The sequence below is a fragment of the Haemorhous mexicanus genome, chromosome 19 (genome assembly GCF_027477595.1).
Source record: "Haemorhous mexicanus isolate bHaeMex1 chromosome 19, bHaeMex1.pri, whole genome shotgun sequence".
NCBI classification, from domain to species: domain Eukaryota; kingdom Metazoa; phylum Chordata; class Aves; order Passeriformes; family Fringillidae; genus Haemorhous; species Haemorhous mexicanus.
The window spans coordinates 9,764,788-9,777,008 of record NC_082359.1 but is presented as its reverse complement, the minus strand read 5'-3'; the positions used below and the strand labels follow the sequence as shown (position 1 = coordinate 9,777,008).

Here is a 12,221-nt window from a genome sequence, read left to right as displayed (position 1 = left end):
AAGTGAAATACTCAGGATTAGCTCCATGGAAGATGGTTTGAAGTAGGGGTGAGGAGGAAGAGCGTGTTCCTGGCACCGAGGGGCTGTGAAGCAGGGCACTGGGCTTCCTGGCTCCCTTTTCCAGCATGGAAGAAGCCTCAGCACACCCTCAGTACACTGTGTCATCCAGCGCCTTGGGGACTGGCTTTTAGCAATGCAGTGAGGAATGAGATCCACAGCCCAAACCAAAGGGTGTGGAGGGAAAAGCCTGTGAAAGGAAAGGCAGTCCTGGGAACAGAGTCCAGGGAGTGTTTCCATGAGAGTTTTGTCCTTGGAGGAGAAGAGCCCAGCAATGCAGAGCATTCCCTGACCTCAGGCTGCTGGCCCAGAGGGGAGGTGAGCGCTGGAGATTTGATCTGCTTCCCTCTGGGAAGTTTGTGGGTGCTTTGGGAAAGAGCTGAGCTCCTCCCCAGTCCTGCAGGCTACGTGTGTGCCCAGAGAGGGAGAGATGCAGGGAAGGCAGGTCTGAGCCAGAGGCAGGGTGGAACTGGATGATGCAGCTCTCAGAGTGAGCAGAGGCACTGCTCCCTTGGCTGAAGCCTGGGAATCATTCCCATCCCCTCAGCATCTCCACCGTGGCTCTTCCTTTGGACCCACGTGTGGGAAGGGAGCTGGCAGCGTGAACACACAAAAAGTTCCCCCCTTTTCCCATCTCAACCTGAAATTTCCTGTTTTAAGTGCTCCCATGGTAATGGAGGAAAACTGTCACCCTTCCTTTCCCCACCAGAGCCCTGCCCAGCAAACACCCACAATACAAGGGTGGGGACAACTGCTGTTCTGAATGTGCTGTATTTTCTTAAAATCCTATTGTTTGTGTGTGATGCAATGGCCATGCTCTGCACCTCTGCTCAGTTACTGGGGAGGACTTGCTCTCATTGTGGGCTGGTTGCTCAGAGGGACTCCACGGAGCCAGGCTGGTGCCTGCAAAGCCCAGCCCTTCCCTCTATGCTTCAGCTGGAAGCCAGAACAGGGTACTTGTGAGTTTGAGAGGAGCTGCTTCCACCGAGTCTGGCTTAAAACATCAATATTTGTCCTTGAAGAAAAGGAAAAAAGCATGAATATGCTTGAAGGGACTGTTTTATAGCCTGACTTCATCGTTTATGTAAACGGAGCTGGGCTGAGCTGCATTGCTGCCAAATTAGGACAGAGATTTGTAGAAATTCACACTCCAGGGATGCAGTGTGACCTCCGTGCAGGCCAGAGGAAAGCAGCTCCTTCAGACCCAACACACAGCACTTGAACAAGTGCATTGACCTGACAAAACTGCCTTTGCCTCCTCCCCAGCAGTGTCAGGGGCTGAGGCAGGGCACTGTGCTGGGTGACGCAGCACCATGGATGTGACAGGAAAATCATGGGTCAGATATTTACTGGATGCATTTTCTGCTTGTTCTTCACCTGCAGAAGTGCCAGCTCTGCTTGACTTCCCTCACCCTGACCCCTTTGCTTTTCTTTTGTTTCTCACTGCCCTTTTCCCTGTCCCCTGCAGTCCTCACAGAGCTGCAGCTCCGGCCGGCAGAACCACGCCCGGCTGCAGAGCGACTCCAGCTCCAGCACCCAGGTGAGCACCTTGTCCCTCCATTCCTTGTCCCTCCATTCCTTGTCCCCATGGCTCTGCCTTGGCTTGGGCTGACCCCTCACCACAACCACAGCGATTTCTGGCAAACAGAACTAGTGTTGGAAGAGGTAAATGAGTCATCAACCTGCTTTGGAGCTGCTAATGTCAGATCTCTGCTCTGCTTGGGGTGTTCAATGTTCACCTGCCAGCTCTGCCCCGAGGCCTCACACCTGAAGGCCCATGGCTGCTCCCTCTGTTCATGCCCAGGTGTTTAACACCTCTTGCAATTTCTGCCCAGTATATAATGCCAAGCAAAGCATAGTCCTTTGGAGCAGGGATTTGGGGCCTTGGAGTTGTGCAAATGACCAAGTACTGACTCATATGTAGGCAGAAGAAGCTAAAGGGGGATTTTCTTCCCTCTCCACTGCTGGGAACACAGACATTATGAGTACACAGCTCTTGGGGATGTAGTGCCCATATGCCCAACATTTGCTGAATGCCTGGGATGTCTTCCCACTTTGCAGGTGTTTGAATCTGTGGATGAGGTGGAACAGACTGAAGTAGATTCTCAGCTGGAAGATGGCAAACAAAGCAAGATCCCCAATGGGACAGTCCCCAATGGCACGTGTTCCCCTGATTCTGGGCACCCCTCTTCCCAAAACTTCTCCATCACATCGGGGTTCTCGGAGCGCAGCTTCAGCAACGAGGACAGTGCCCTGGAAACCACCAAATCCTCATCCAGCTCCCAGGGAAAGGCTGCTGGCTCCGACCTGCCAGCCCCACCAGATACAGATGGTGTCCAGCAGGAGAAGCTGCAGGGCCAAGACAGCCTGGAAGGTGAATTTTCCACTGGTGGAAGCGTGGACTTTGTCCCCGTGGGTGAGGGCTCGGCGGGGCTGCTGCGTGACAGTGACACTGTGGCTTTGACTGTGGTGGAGAGCTGGGCAGACAGTGAGGCTGAGAAGCAGAGCCTGGTGGAGAGTGAGGACAACCTCTCTGAGGAGCCAGAGATGGAGAGTCTGTACCCACAGCTGGAGACTCTGACTGTGACTGATCTGACCAGCAGTGAACCAGCTGCTCTCTCCTCCACGGGTGTCACCTACTCTGTAAGTACAGACCTGGCATTGGGGGGTTCCTTCCTGGCTGCCTCCAGGACCCCAGAGCAGTTGGGGTGTGAAGGACCCTCTGGAGATCATCCCCTGCCAAGGGAGGGTCACCTGGGGTAGGTGACACAGGATTGTGTCCAGGTGGGTTTGGGATGTCTCCAGAGAGGGAGAATCCATGCACTCCCTGGGCAGCTGTTCCAGGGCTCTGCCACCCTGCATGGGAAGAAGTTTTTTCTCATGTTGAAGTGGAACTTTTGTTTATGGCCATTGCTCCTTGTCCTGTCACTTGGTACCACTGAAAAGAGTCTGGCACTCTCCTTTTGGCACATGATGTGAGATGTTTGTATGGATTTATGAGATTTTCCTCTCAGTCTTCTCCAGACTGACCAGACCCAGCTCCTGCAGTCTCTCCTCAACAGAGAGATACTTCAGACCCCAAATAATCTCTCTGGCCTCTGCTGGACCCTCTCTGGCAGCTCCTTGTCTTTCTTTAGCTGTGGAGCCCAGAATTGAGCACCACACTCCAGATGTGCCTCACTGGGGCTGAGTGGAGGGGCAGGATTTACCTGAATTTGCCCAGTGCTGATCCCACAGTTGGGCGTAGAGGGGCTCCCACCTTCCACCCAAACTCTGCCCTGTCTCTCCACTGCCCTTGCAGCTCTCTTCCTGCTTTTTACTGGGAAACAAATCAACTCTGCTCTTGTTTTGGGCAGCCAGAGCTGCTGGACATGTACACGGTGAACCTGCACCGCATCGAGAAGGATGTGCAGCGCTGTGACCGCAACTACTGGTACTTCACCCCCGCCAACCTGGAGAAGCTCCGCAACGTCATGTGCAGGTGGGGGCTGTGGGGGCCTTCCTGGAGTTCACCTTCAGGCTGGAGCCTCAAACTGTGCTGTGGTTATGGAGTTTTGCTCCTTGCCTTACTCCCCTCATCACCCAGCACTGAGACCGCAGCTCCAAGGATGTGGCGGTTCCCAGACCGAGGTGTCCGGCTGTCCTTCCCCATCATTGCTGTGTCCTGGGGTTTTGGACAAGGCAGGGGCTCCCTGGGCTGCCCAGGAACCAGTGCAGCCCACCTGCTTCTTGGAGCATGCCTGGCAAAGGTTTTAATGAGGATCAGCCCACAGAGCTGTAGTGCTAACGAGAAAGTGCCTGAAGCACTGAGATGGTTTGTGCCTGCCCAAAATCCCAGGAGAGAGCCAGACCTGGGTGCATTTCTGAGTCCCTGTGACTCAGAGCTTGCCTAGTGACACTCACAGGCTCAGACCAGCTCCAGCTCAGCTCCAGCTCCTGCTTCACAGGCAGCAAAGGCTAAAATATTATTACTCATCTTGCAAACACGAGGAGAAGCTGCTGTTCCATCAGTGCTGTCACTTCAGCCGACAGCCAGAGCTGGAGATCTCTGCTGAGATTAGACCTTCAGCACAGCACATTTTGGAAAACCAGTGGGCAGGATGGAAAAGATCCTTCCCTTGTGCCAGCAGCAGATCTGAGTCCTCTCTGAACACATTTTGCCTTGCTACCAAAAAAGGGAAGATATCCCTGCAGGGCTGGGTGCTTCCTGGGACACTGGGAATGGGAAGGGGAGGCAGGCAGTGTCTGCAGGGAGAACCAAGGGGATAAATGGAGGGAGAAGGATAAGAATGAGAGGTGAACAAGTTCTATCAGTCTCTGCCCTTTAACCAATGACCCCACTGTGCTGTGCTTTGCCATTTTGCTTTTCCCTGTGATGATTTGCCCTGCAATGGCCATGGCACAGCCCTGGATTGACCCTGGATGTGGCCATGGCAGGGTGTGGATCCAGGACTGTGCCATGCATGCCTGACCTGGAGGCACCACAAGAATTTAATCATTTGCAGCACAGGGATAACAGAATCAACAGGTGTGATTTACCCCAGCATCCTGGGAAGGGAGACAGGCCATGGGCAAAGGAGGTGACAGGTGGTGGCACTCAGGTCCCAGGTCACCTCTCCTGCTCTCTCACACAGCTACATCTGGCAGCACATTGAGATTGGCTACGTACAGGGCATGTGTGACCTGCTGGCCCCTCTCCTGGTCATCCTGGATGATGGTGAGTGGCTCTGCTCTGCTTTCCCTGTCCCGGTGTGGGGATCTGCGCGGGGATGTGCCAGGTGGGTGGTGGCCCTTTGCAGTGGAGTGCCTGGAGGTGTGGAGCAGGATCCCAGGAGCCCACCCTGGGGCCAGGCTGGACTTTCTGGAGGGACATTGCTGCTGCAGGAGCAGCAGTGGCCATGCAGCCCTGCAGTGATGTCTCTCATCCCTGCACAGAGGCTCTGGCTTTCAGCTGCTTCACTGAGCTGATGAAGAGGATGAACCAGAACTTCCCCCACGGAGGAGCCATGGACACCCACTTTGCCAACATGAGGTCGCTGATCCAGGTGAGAGCTCCTGGCATGGGGATGGCAGCTCCTCACACCCAGGGGGAAAGCTGGTCCTGGAGGGGCTGTGGTGGGGGTTCAGTGCTGGGGAGCAGGAGGGACAGCAGGGGTTCTAAGGACAGCCTGGAGCAGTGTGTGCCAGGGTGGGAGGGAGGAGATGGTGCAGTAGGGGAGCAGTGGGATGGAGGGAGCAAGGCTGGTGCCTTGTGCGTTCCTGAGTTTCCTTTTGCTTTTCTTGACAGATTCTGGACTCTGAGCTCTTTGAGCTGATGCACCAGAATGGGGATTACACTCATTTCTACTTCTGCTACAGATGGTTTCTCCTGGACTTCAAGAGAGGTGTGTGCTGAGGGGCAGGGTCTGCTTCCAGGCTTCTCAACAGGTTTAAACTTATTTTTAGTTCCTTTTCACTTTTCCCTGGTTTATGTCTGGCTGGTTGTTCTGTCTGGATACAGAACCTGTTGTTCCAGAGCTGCTGCTGAGCTTTTCCTGGGGCCTGTGTCGCCTGCTGCTGGGCAGAATATTTCTCCTTACAGATGACTGACTGACTGCTTCCAGCTGGAGCAGGTTCCTCTTGGAAGAAAGCACCCAGCGTGTCTCCCCAGTGCTGCTGTGAGCTCTGTGAGCCTGGGTGGGGTGAGTGGAGTGGTAACCGCTGTTCTCTGCTCACAGAGCTGGTGTATGATGATGTCTTTGCTGTCTGGGAGACCATCTGGGCTGCTGCTCACGTCTCCTCTGCTCACTACGTGCTCTTCATAGCCCTGGCCCTGGTGGAGATGTACCGGGACATCATCCTGGAGAACAACATGGATTTTACAGACATCATCAAGTTTTTCAATGGTACAGCTCGTGCTCTGTTGGGCTGAGTTTTGGGGTAGCTGCTCAGGTGTGGGAATGTTTAACAGCCAGAGCTCAAGGGATCTGGTGGGGCTGGAATCCACCTGCCCTCCTCAGCAGTGGCCAATCTGGATGTGTTGGAGGGAGCTGAGGTTTGGGCTGGTTAAGGATGGCTCTCCAGAGCCAGGTGTCCCTGTGAGGGGAGGTTGGGAATGTGGCAGCAGAGCTGTGGGCTGGGGGCTGCTCTGCTCTGACCTGTCTGGCGTGTGTTGCAGAAATGGCCGAGCGCCACAACACCAAGCAGATCCTGAAGCTGGCTCGGGACCTGGTCTATAAAGTGCAGACTCTGATTGAGAACAAATGAAGGACCCGGGGCAGACGAGGCACCCAAAGAGCCAGGACTCCCCTCCGATGCTTCCTCCCTTCTCCTGTCTCTCCAAGTGCCACACCTGTGGGACTCAGGTGGTGGGACACGTGCTGCTATGTGAGCTGGGAGTCCCCTGGGCTCAGCACAGGCCCAGGCTCAGACCTTCTGCAGTGACTCAACCAAAGATCCCTCCAGGTGTGTTCCTGTGCCTGGAGCAGGACCAGGCAGTGACCTCCTGGCCTCGGAGCACCTGCCGTGGCCACCAAAACTCCCCAGGCATTGCCACATCCCAGGGTGGAGCTCGGGGGCTGGGGGAGCAGAGCTTGGTGGCACAGAGGGAAAGCTGATTCCTTGGAAAGCTGCTTCCTTGGGCAGCCCTTCCCTGTGGTGTGGGAAGGCAGCCAGTCCTGCGAGCCCAGGCAGCACAGGGATGCTGCCAGTGCTCAGCTTCTCACCAACACAATGAGGTTCTGCCAGTAATGGGGGAGGGGGACTTTGATCACAGAAATTCCTCTTTTGATCTTGTCCCTCAGTGCATTACTTCCCCTTCAGTATTTTCTTTTTTAGGGCTCTGTTTTCTCCCTGGGATTTTACATTGTTCCTACAGTATCTGAGCACACAAGAGGTTCATGTCTGGATGGATTTTCAGAACAGCTCCAAATTCAGCATTGGGGTGATTTTTCAAAATCCAGCCTCTGTAATGTTCTCTGAACACTGGGAAATCTGGTCCTGACCTCTTCTGGGAACTCCAGGCTGGAGGTTTTCTTACCTGCCTTACTTTAGCTGCTTGTGGTAGGAGTCTGGTCTCTTGTTGTCCCTCTGAGCTCTTGTGAGGGAAGGGCTCCTCAGAAGGCAAGTCAGAGCTCCTGATTATCCTGACTTTCCCTCTGACAGGTTCAGGGCTGGCTGTTGAGTCTCCTAAACCCACTGAGCAACTCCAGTTAGGTCTTGGTGGGCTTTTCCCATAGGCCTGTGAGAGGAAAATAGCCCAAGGTCCCTGAGTGGGCTTTGCTTTGGGAAGATGCCCTTGTGTGGCCACTTTTCCTGCACAGCCTGGAGCCCACTGCATGAAGTGCCTCTCCAGCTGCTGTGTCCCACACAGGCTGCCCTGCAGAGGCTTCGGAGTCATTTTTCAACTCAGGTAAAAACAATACAGGAAAAGGAGAGGGGTGGGTGGATGGAGGGTCCAGCCCAGCCAGGGAGGGCAGTGCTGGGGGTGCTGGGCTGGAGCTCTCTCTGAGGGTACTTTCTCTCAAGTTTTGCTGCAAACATTTGTGTTCCTCCTGGTGCAATGTGTGCTGTGTGTGTGCTCTCCTCTGGCCCTGCTCCTGCCTTGCTGCTGGAGTGCACAGGAGGGAAAGGGACCCTTCCTCCTCCTGTGGATCATCTGTCTGTGCTGGTTTGTGTTGGCTCGTGGCACGTGTCAGATGTTGCTGGCAGAAAAAAGGTGTTTGTCAGTCTGCACAGGAGAAAACTGCTGCTTCAGGGAAGGTCTGAGCAGCGTGGTGGAGTGGTTTGCTGTTTCTGAGCAAATCAGCAATTTCTGTATTCTGGGACATAGAGGTCGCAGCTGGAAAAGGCAGTGGCACATCCTAAATCCTTTAGGGAAGGAGCTGGGGCAGGGGGAGAGCAATGGGCAGCCCTTCACTCCTCATAATCCCAACAAATGTGTACAACCATCTGGGAAACTCCCTGAAGCAGTAAAACCCCAAAGGGTGCTGGGCTGCAGTAGCACAGGAAACAAAGAGCTTGAGATCTGCCAGTTCCTGTGAGAATCTTTCATCTTTCCATCAAGCAGAGTGAAAAGCTCGTGTCCTCCCTCCTTCCAGGCTGCTCCTGTTCCCTCAGGGCTCTAGGACAGATCTGTCACCTGTCTAGAGGGAAAGGGAAGTGTCTGTTCTCCCCTTCCTGAGGGCCAGGGTCACCTTAAACACCACCTGACCAAGCAACATTGCTGACACTAAACCTTTCAAGCTTCTTTCCTTGGTTTTTAAACGAAAACAGCCAAGAAATTCTGCACAATATTTGCTGTCTGTATTAACTGAGAGTGTCTTTGGGCCGCTCAATAGCAGTGTTTTTTTGAATAATTTCTTGGGGAGGGGGGGAAAGTATTTATTTATTGATTGTACCTGACTGTGTGTCCTTGTGTGCTGGCGTGTGAGTGCGCGCTGTTGTGCAAATGGAGATAGAAATTTTCAATGTTATTTACAATATCTTGTAAATGTTTACCAGAGAATTGTGTCTATATATAATATATATACAGTATAGAGAGAAAATATGTCAACTAAGTGGGTTATTTTTTGAGGGGGGGGTGGGGTGAGAAATCTTTTGCTTCTAAGAACTGTGTGGTTTCTATAGCACCTATTCCATGATGTGCCAATCTGTCACTGTCCCTGTGCTGGGAAAGTTGTTCTGGTGGGGCAACAGGAAGCTCAGAGCAGAGTCACCATCACAGCCTCAGTTTGGTTTCGTCTTGGTTCTGGCTTTAAGACTGGACAAGAGGGAAAAAAAAAAAAGGAGGAAAAAATAATATCAAAAAGCTTTGTTTCAGCTGTGTTGCTGGGCAAGTTCTTGTGCTTGTGGGGACCCACAGTGAGACCCCACAAGGAGCTTGGGGCTCTCTTTAATGCTTAAAAGCTGCTAAGAAGCTGAAAAGAAAAGGTTTTGCTTTTTGTGCAGCTGTTTGTGGGTCTTCTCTGGGCTCAGCCTCTCCTGCCTGGCTCTGCCCCCCTGCTGGATCCCCATGAGATAAAGCCTTGTTCTGGAATTCTGACAGGGGCAATTGTGGTGCTGGAAGCCAGCAGGGATCTCTCCCAGCTGGGCAGCCCAGGCTGGCCTGTTTGCCACGCAGGAGAGGCCTGTCACCAGGCTTGTCCATATACAGTAATCTTGTCTGGCCCCTTGGGGAAGAGGAATGTCTCATCCCAGCAGCTCTGTGCAGCTGGAATCCCCCCCACAATGGCACTGCCAGCCCAGGACTATTTTAGCCTGTTGGCTCTGTGGGAACAGGGACTGGAGCTCTGTGCCTTAAACTGACAGAGGGCAGGGTTAGATTGGATTTTAGGGAGAAATTCTGCACTCTAAGGCACTGGCACACCCTGGATCCCTGGAAGTGTCCCAAGCCAGGTTGGACAGGGCTTGGAGCAACCTGGGATAGTGGAAGGTGTCCCTGCCCATGGCATGGGAGAGCAGGGTGATCTCTAAGTTTCCTTCCAACTCCAAGCATTCCATAACTCCACACCTTCTGAGGAGATTGCTGCAAGGGTGGCATGAGCTGCCAGCCCATGTTCCCTGCCTCAGTCACTCCAAGCTGAGCCTGAGGAAGGAAGGAAGGAAGGATGGACTCCATGGGCTGAGTTCAGCTCCCATCACACCCTCACTGAGCACCCACATTGCTGTGGGGTTTGTGCTGAGCTCAGGTAATCTCAGTGTGTGTAAATTCACTGTGTTTGTGTCCTGGCCCTGTGTTCCCCTGAGGGAGTGACAAATGGATTCTCTTCCTGCATTTGAGCTTTCTGCTCATGCAACCTTCCAACGAGCTCCTGGTACCCATCTCTTTTGGTGTCACCTGTGCAGACCCTTTCAAAGTTGTGTTTGTTCCTAAATGTGTGATTTTTATAGGAGTTTTTTCTCTTGCTGTGTTGAGTCTCTGAATTGATTTGCTGTGAATGTTTTTCATGAAGACTGAGAGGGTATTTTTTTTTTTTTTGTGTGTGTGGGAACTTCCTGCTGTGTCCCTGTCCTGCTCTCATCTGGCCCCTGGCATGGGGAGCATCCCTTAACTCATCCAAATGCACCTGGTAGTGCAATGTGAGCCAGCAGTGGAACTGCAGGTGTCAGCCCTTGTCACTGACAGGTGAAAAAAAGGCTGAGAGATGGAGTTATTGAAGAGATGGGTCCCAAAATCCCTGGAGACACAGGTCTTGTGGCCAAGAGTGGTTTATGGGATGAAGTTCTTCTTATTCTTTGTTTTTTATTTATTTATTACTTATTTTTCCTCTCTTTCCTGAATTTTCCTGAGATTGGTCCCCTGCACTGGGAGCCACAGTAGCCAATGGGCCTCTGACCAGGGTTGGAACCAGTTTTGGGGTTCTCATCCCCTAAATTTGCTTTTGAAATATCTTACAATATCTAAATCCCTTTTCTCTAGAGGCACAGTGGGAGCCTCTGAGCCTTTGATCAGTAGGACCAAAATGATGGTCATGTCATCAAAACCTCTGTCTTATTTCTCATTCCATTTGGGAATTTCCCTGAGTACTGAGCAGTTCTGGGCTTGTCTTCAGCATTTTACTATTGTGTGAGCACAAATTGATAGAGCACAATGTAGAGATGGAGTTCCAGCCCTTCCTAGCACTATGGAAGGGTTGGAACTCACCAGAACCCATGTCAGAAATTCCTGTAAAAGCTTTTTCAGATGCCCTGAAGTAGATCAAATGCCACTGATTGTTCCTGCTTTTCCACTCAGGGTTAGCATCTTCATTGCCCTGAATAAGCAATATTTCACTGATTAAGGCATCTAAACAGTTGTGGTTCTTGGTGTGACCACATTTCTGTCCTCTTGTGGCCACATGGGCCGTGGCTGAGGCCATTTGGTGCCACAGCCACACGTTCACACAGCTCAATGTGTAGATTCCTTCCCAACTTTGCCCAAATCCTGAACTTCCTGGAGAATGTACGCAGCTGGAATAGCCATGGAAGTCTTTTAATGTGTCTAATCTAATCTAATTTAATTTTGGATCGGTGATAAGCATATTCCACCTTAAATTCCTGCTCAGTAGTTTAATAGCTTCCTTTTATAGATGGGTTTTGCACATGGAGGCTGAGCAGAGCCCATGGATGGTGCTGCAGGGGGGACAGTCCCTTCTCCACGTTGGCTCCTGAGCCATCAGCAGTGGGACATGACTGGGAGCAAGGGCACTTTGCATCAGTGCTTTAATGAGGGGGGGAAAGCACCATTTATCCTCTCTTTTTAAAATTTATTTTTTAACAAACTAATGCTAAAGATAAAACTATGCACAAGATCTTAAATACGTGGAAGTTTTAGGAATGAGTATGGCTTTGCTGCTAAGGACAATAAAGAATTGAAAATCCTGATCCTGGATACCGAGAGACTAAAAATGTCATTGTTGTGACTATGTAAGATTGACTTAAATTCTCAGAAATTCATTCTCTCTGGAGAGTAATTCCCAGAAGCCAGGGAAGAAATTGTTTTCCCAAACAGAATTAATGAAAAGCTTTGAAAATGCAACGTGGATGTAACCTCAGACCCACAATTGTCACTTCCTTGTTCAAGGAGTGTTCTGGAGAGCCGGGCAGGGCAGCAGGGTGTGACAGCCATCGTGGGGGCTCTGTGGGGCAGGGAATTCCCCCTCAGCACAGGGATTTGAATGTATCTGGTGTCCTGGCATTAGACTTTTCTGTTGCCCTACACAGAATTGCTGCTTTTCTCTGTTGGATGCCATTTTGGTCTCTGGGAGTTGCTCGATCTGAGCTTAATGAGCACTTACAGCTTTTAATCTATTTGTAGAAGTGCTGCTAATGTTCTTAGATTATCTGAATTCCACACTGTGGTATAATATCTGTTTTATATTATTTTATTCATGCTTTTGGTTTTTTTTTAAAATGTAAATGTTCCTTATTGTTGTTGAGAAAGAAAAATTAAAGCTCTATTCTCTATGGTTAATGTATTTTCAAATCAATCAGATCTTGGTGTTTTTTTCTGTCTGTGTGGTCCCTGGGAAGGCAGTGAATGGGGATACCCTGAGCAGGGAGTGCCCAAAATGCTCTGCATTTCCGCACTGCTCATGGATTTCAGAGCCTCCTGTTGCTTGTGATGCATGTCCCCTGTGCTGGGGGGGGGAACCTGGGCTCCTTCTTGCACCCTCCTTGCCCTCACAGACCTCACTTTCCCCCAT

At 51.6% G+C, this 12,221-nt stretch overlaps 1 protein-coding gene across 5 annotated transcripts in view; it reads left to right on the top strand.

Annotated features, from left to right (window-relative positions):
• The window catches only part of SGSM1 (small G protein signaling modulator 1), a 36,656-nt gene extending 24,651 nt beyond the window's left edge, over nt 1–12,005 (top strand). For all 5 annotated transcript variants that reach the window (XM_059863231.1, XM_059863229.1, XM_059863230.1 and 2 more), the window contains 8 exons: nt 1,526–1,597; nt 2,119–2,700; nt 3,414–3,538; nt 4,692–4,774; nt 4,993–5,102; nt 5,345–5,441; nt 5,775–5,942; nt 6,215–12,005. In XM_059863231.1, the coding sequence (XP_059719214.1) occupies nt 1,526–1,597; nt 2,119–2,700; nt 3,414–3,538; nt 4,692–4,774; nt 4,993–5,102; nt 5,345–5,441; nt 5,775–5,942; nt 6,215–6,303 (1,326 nt within the window). In that variant the 3' untranslated portion in view covers nt 6,304–12,005. The remainder of the gene's footprint in view (nt 1–1,525; nt 1,598–2,118; nt 2,701–3,413; nt 3,539–4,691; nt 4,775–4,992; nt 5,103–5,344; nt 5,442–5,774; nt 5,943–6,214) is intronic.
• The last annotated feature ends 216 nt before the right edge of the window (nt 12,006–12,221 follow it).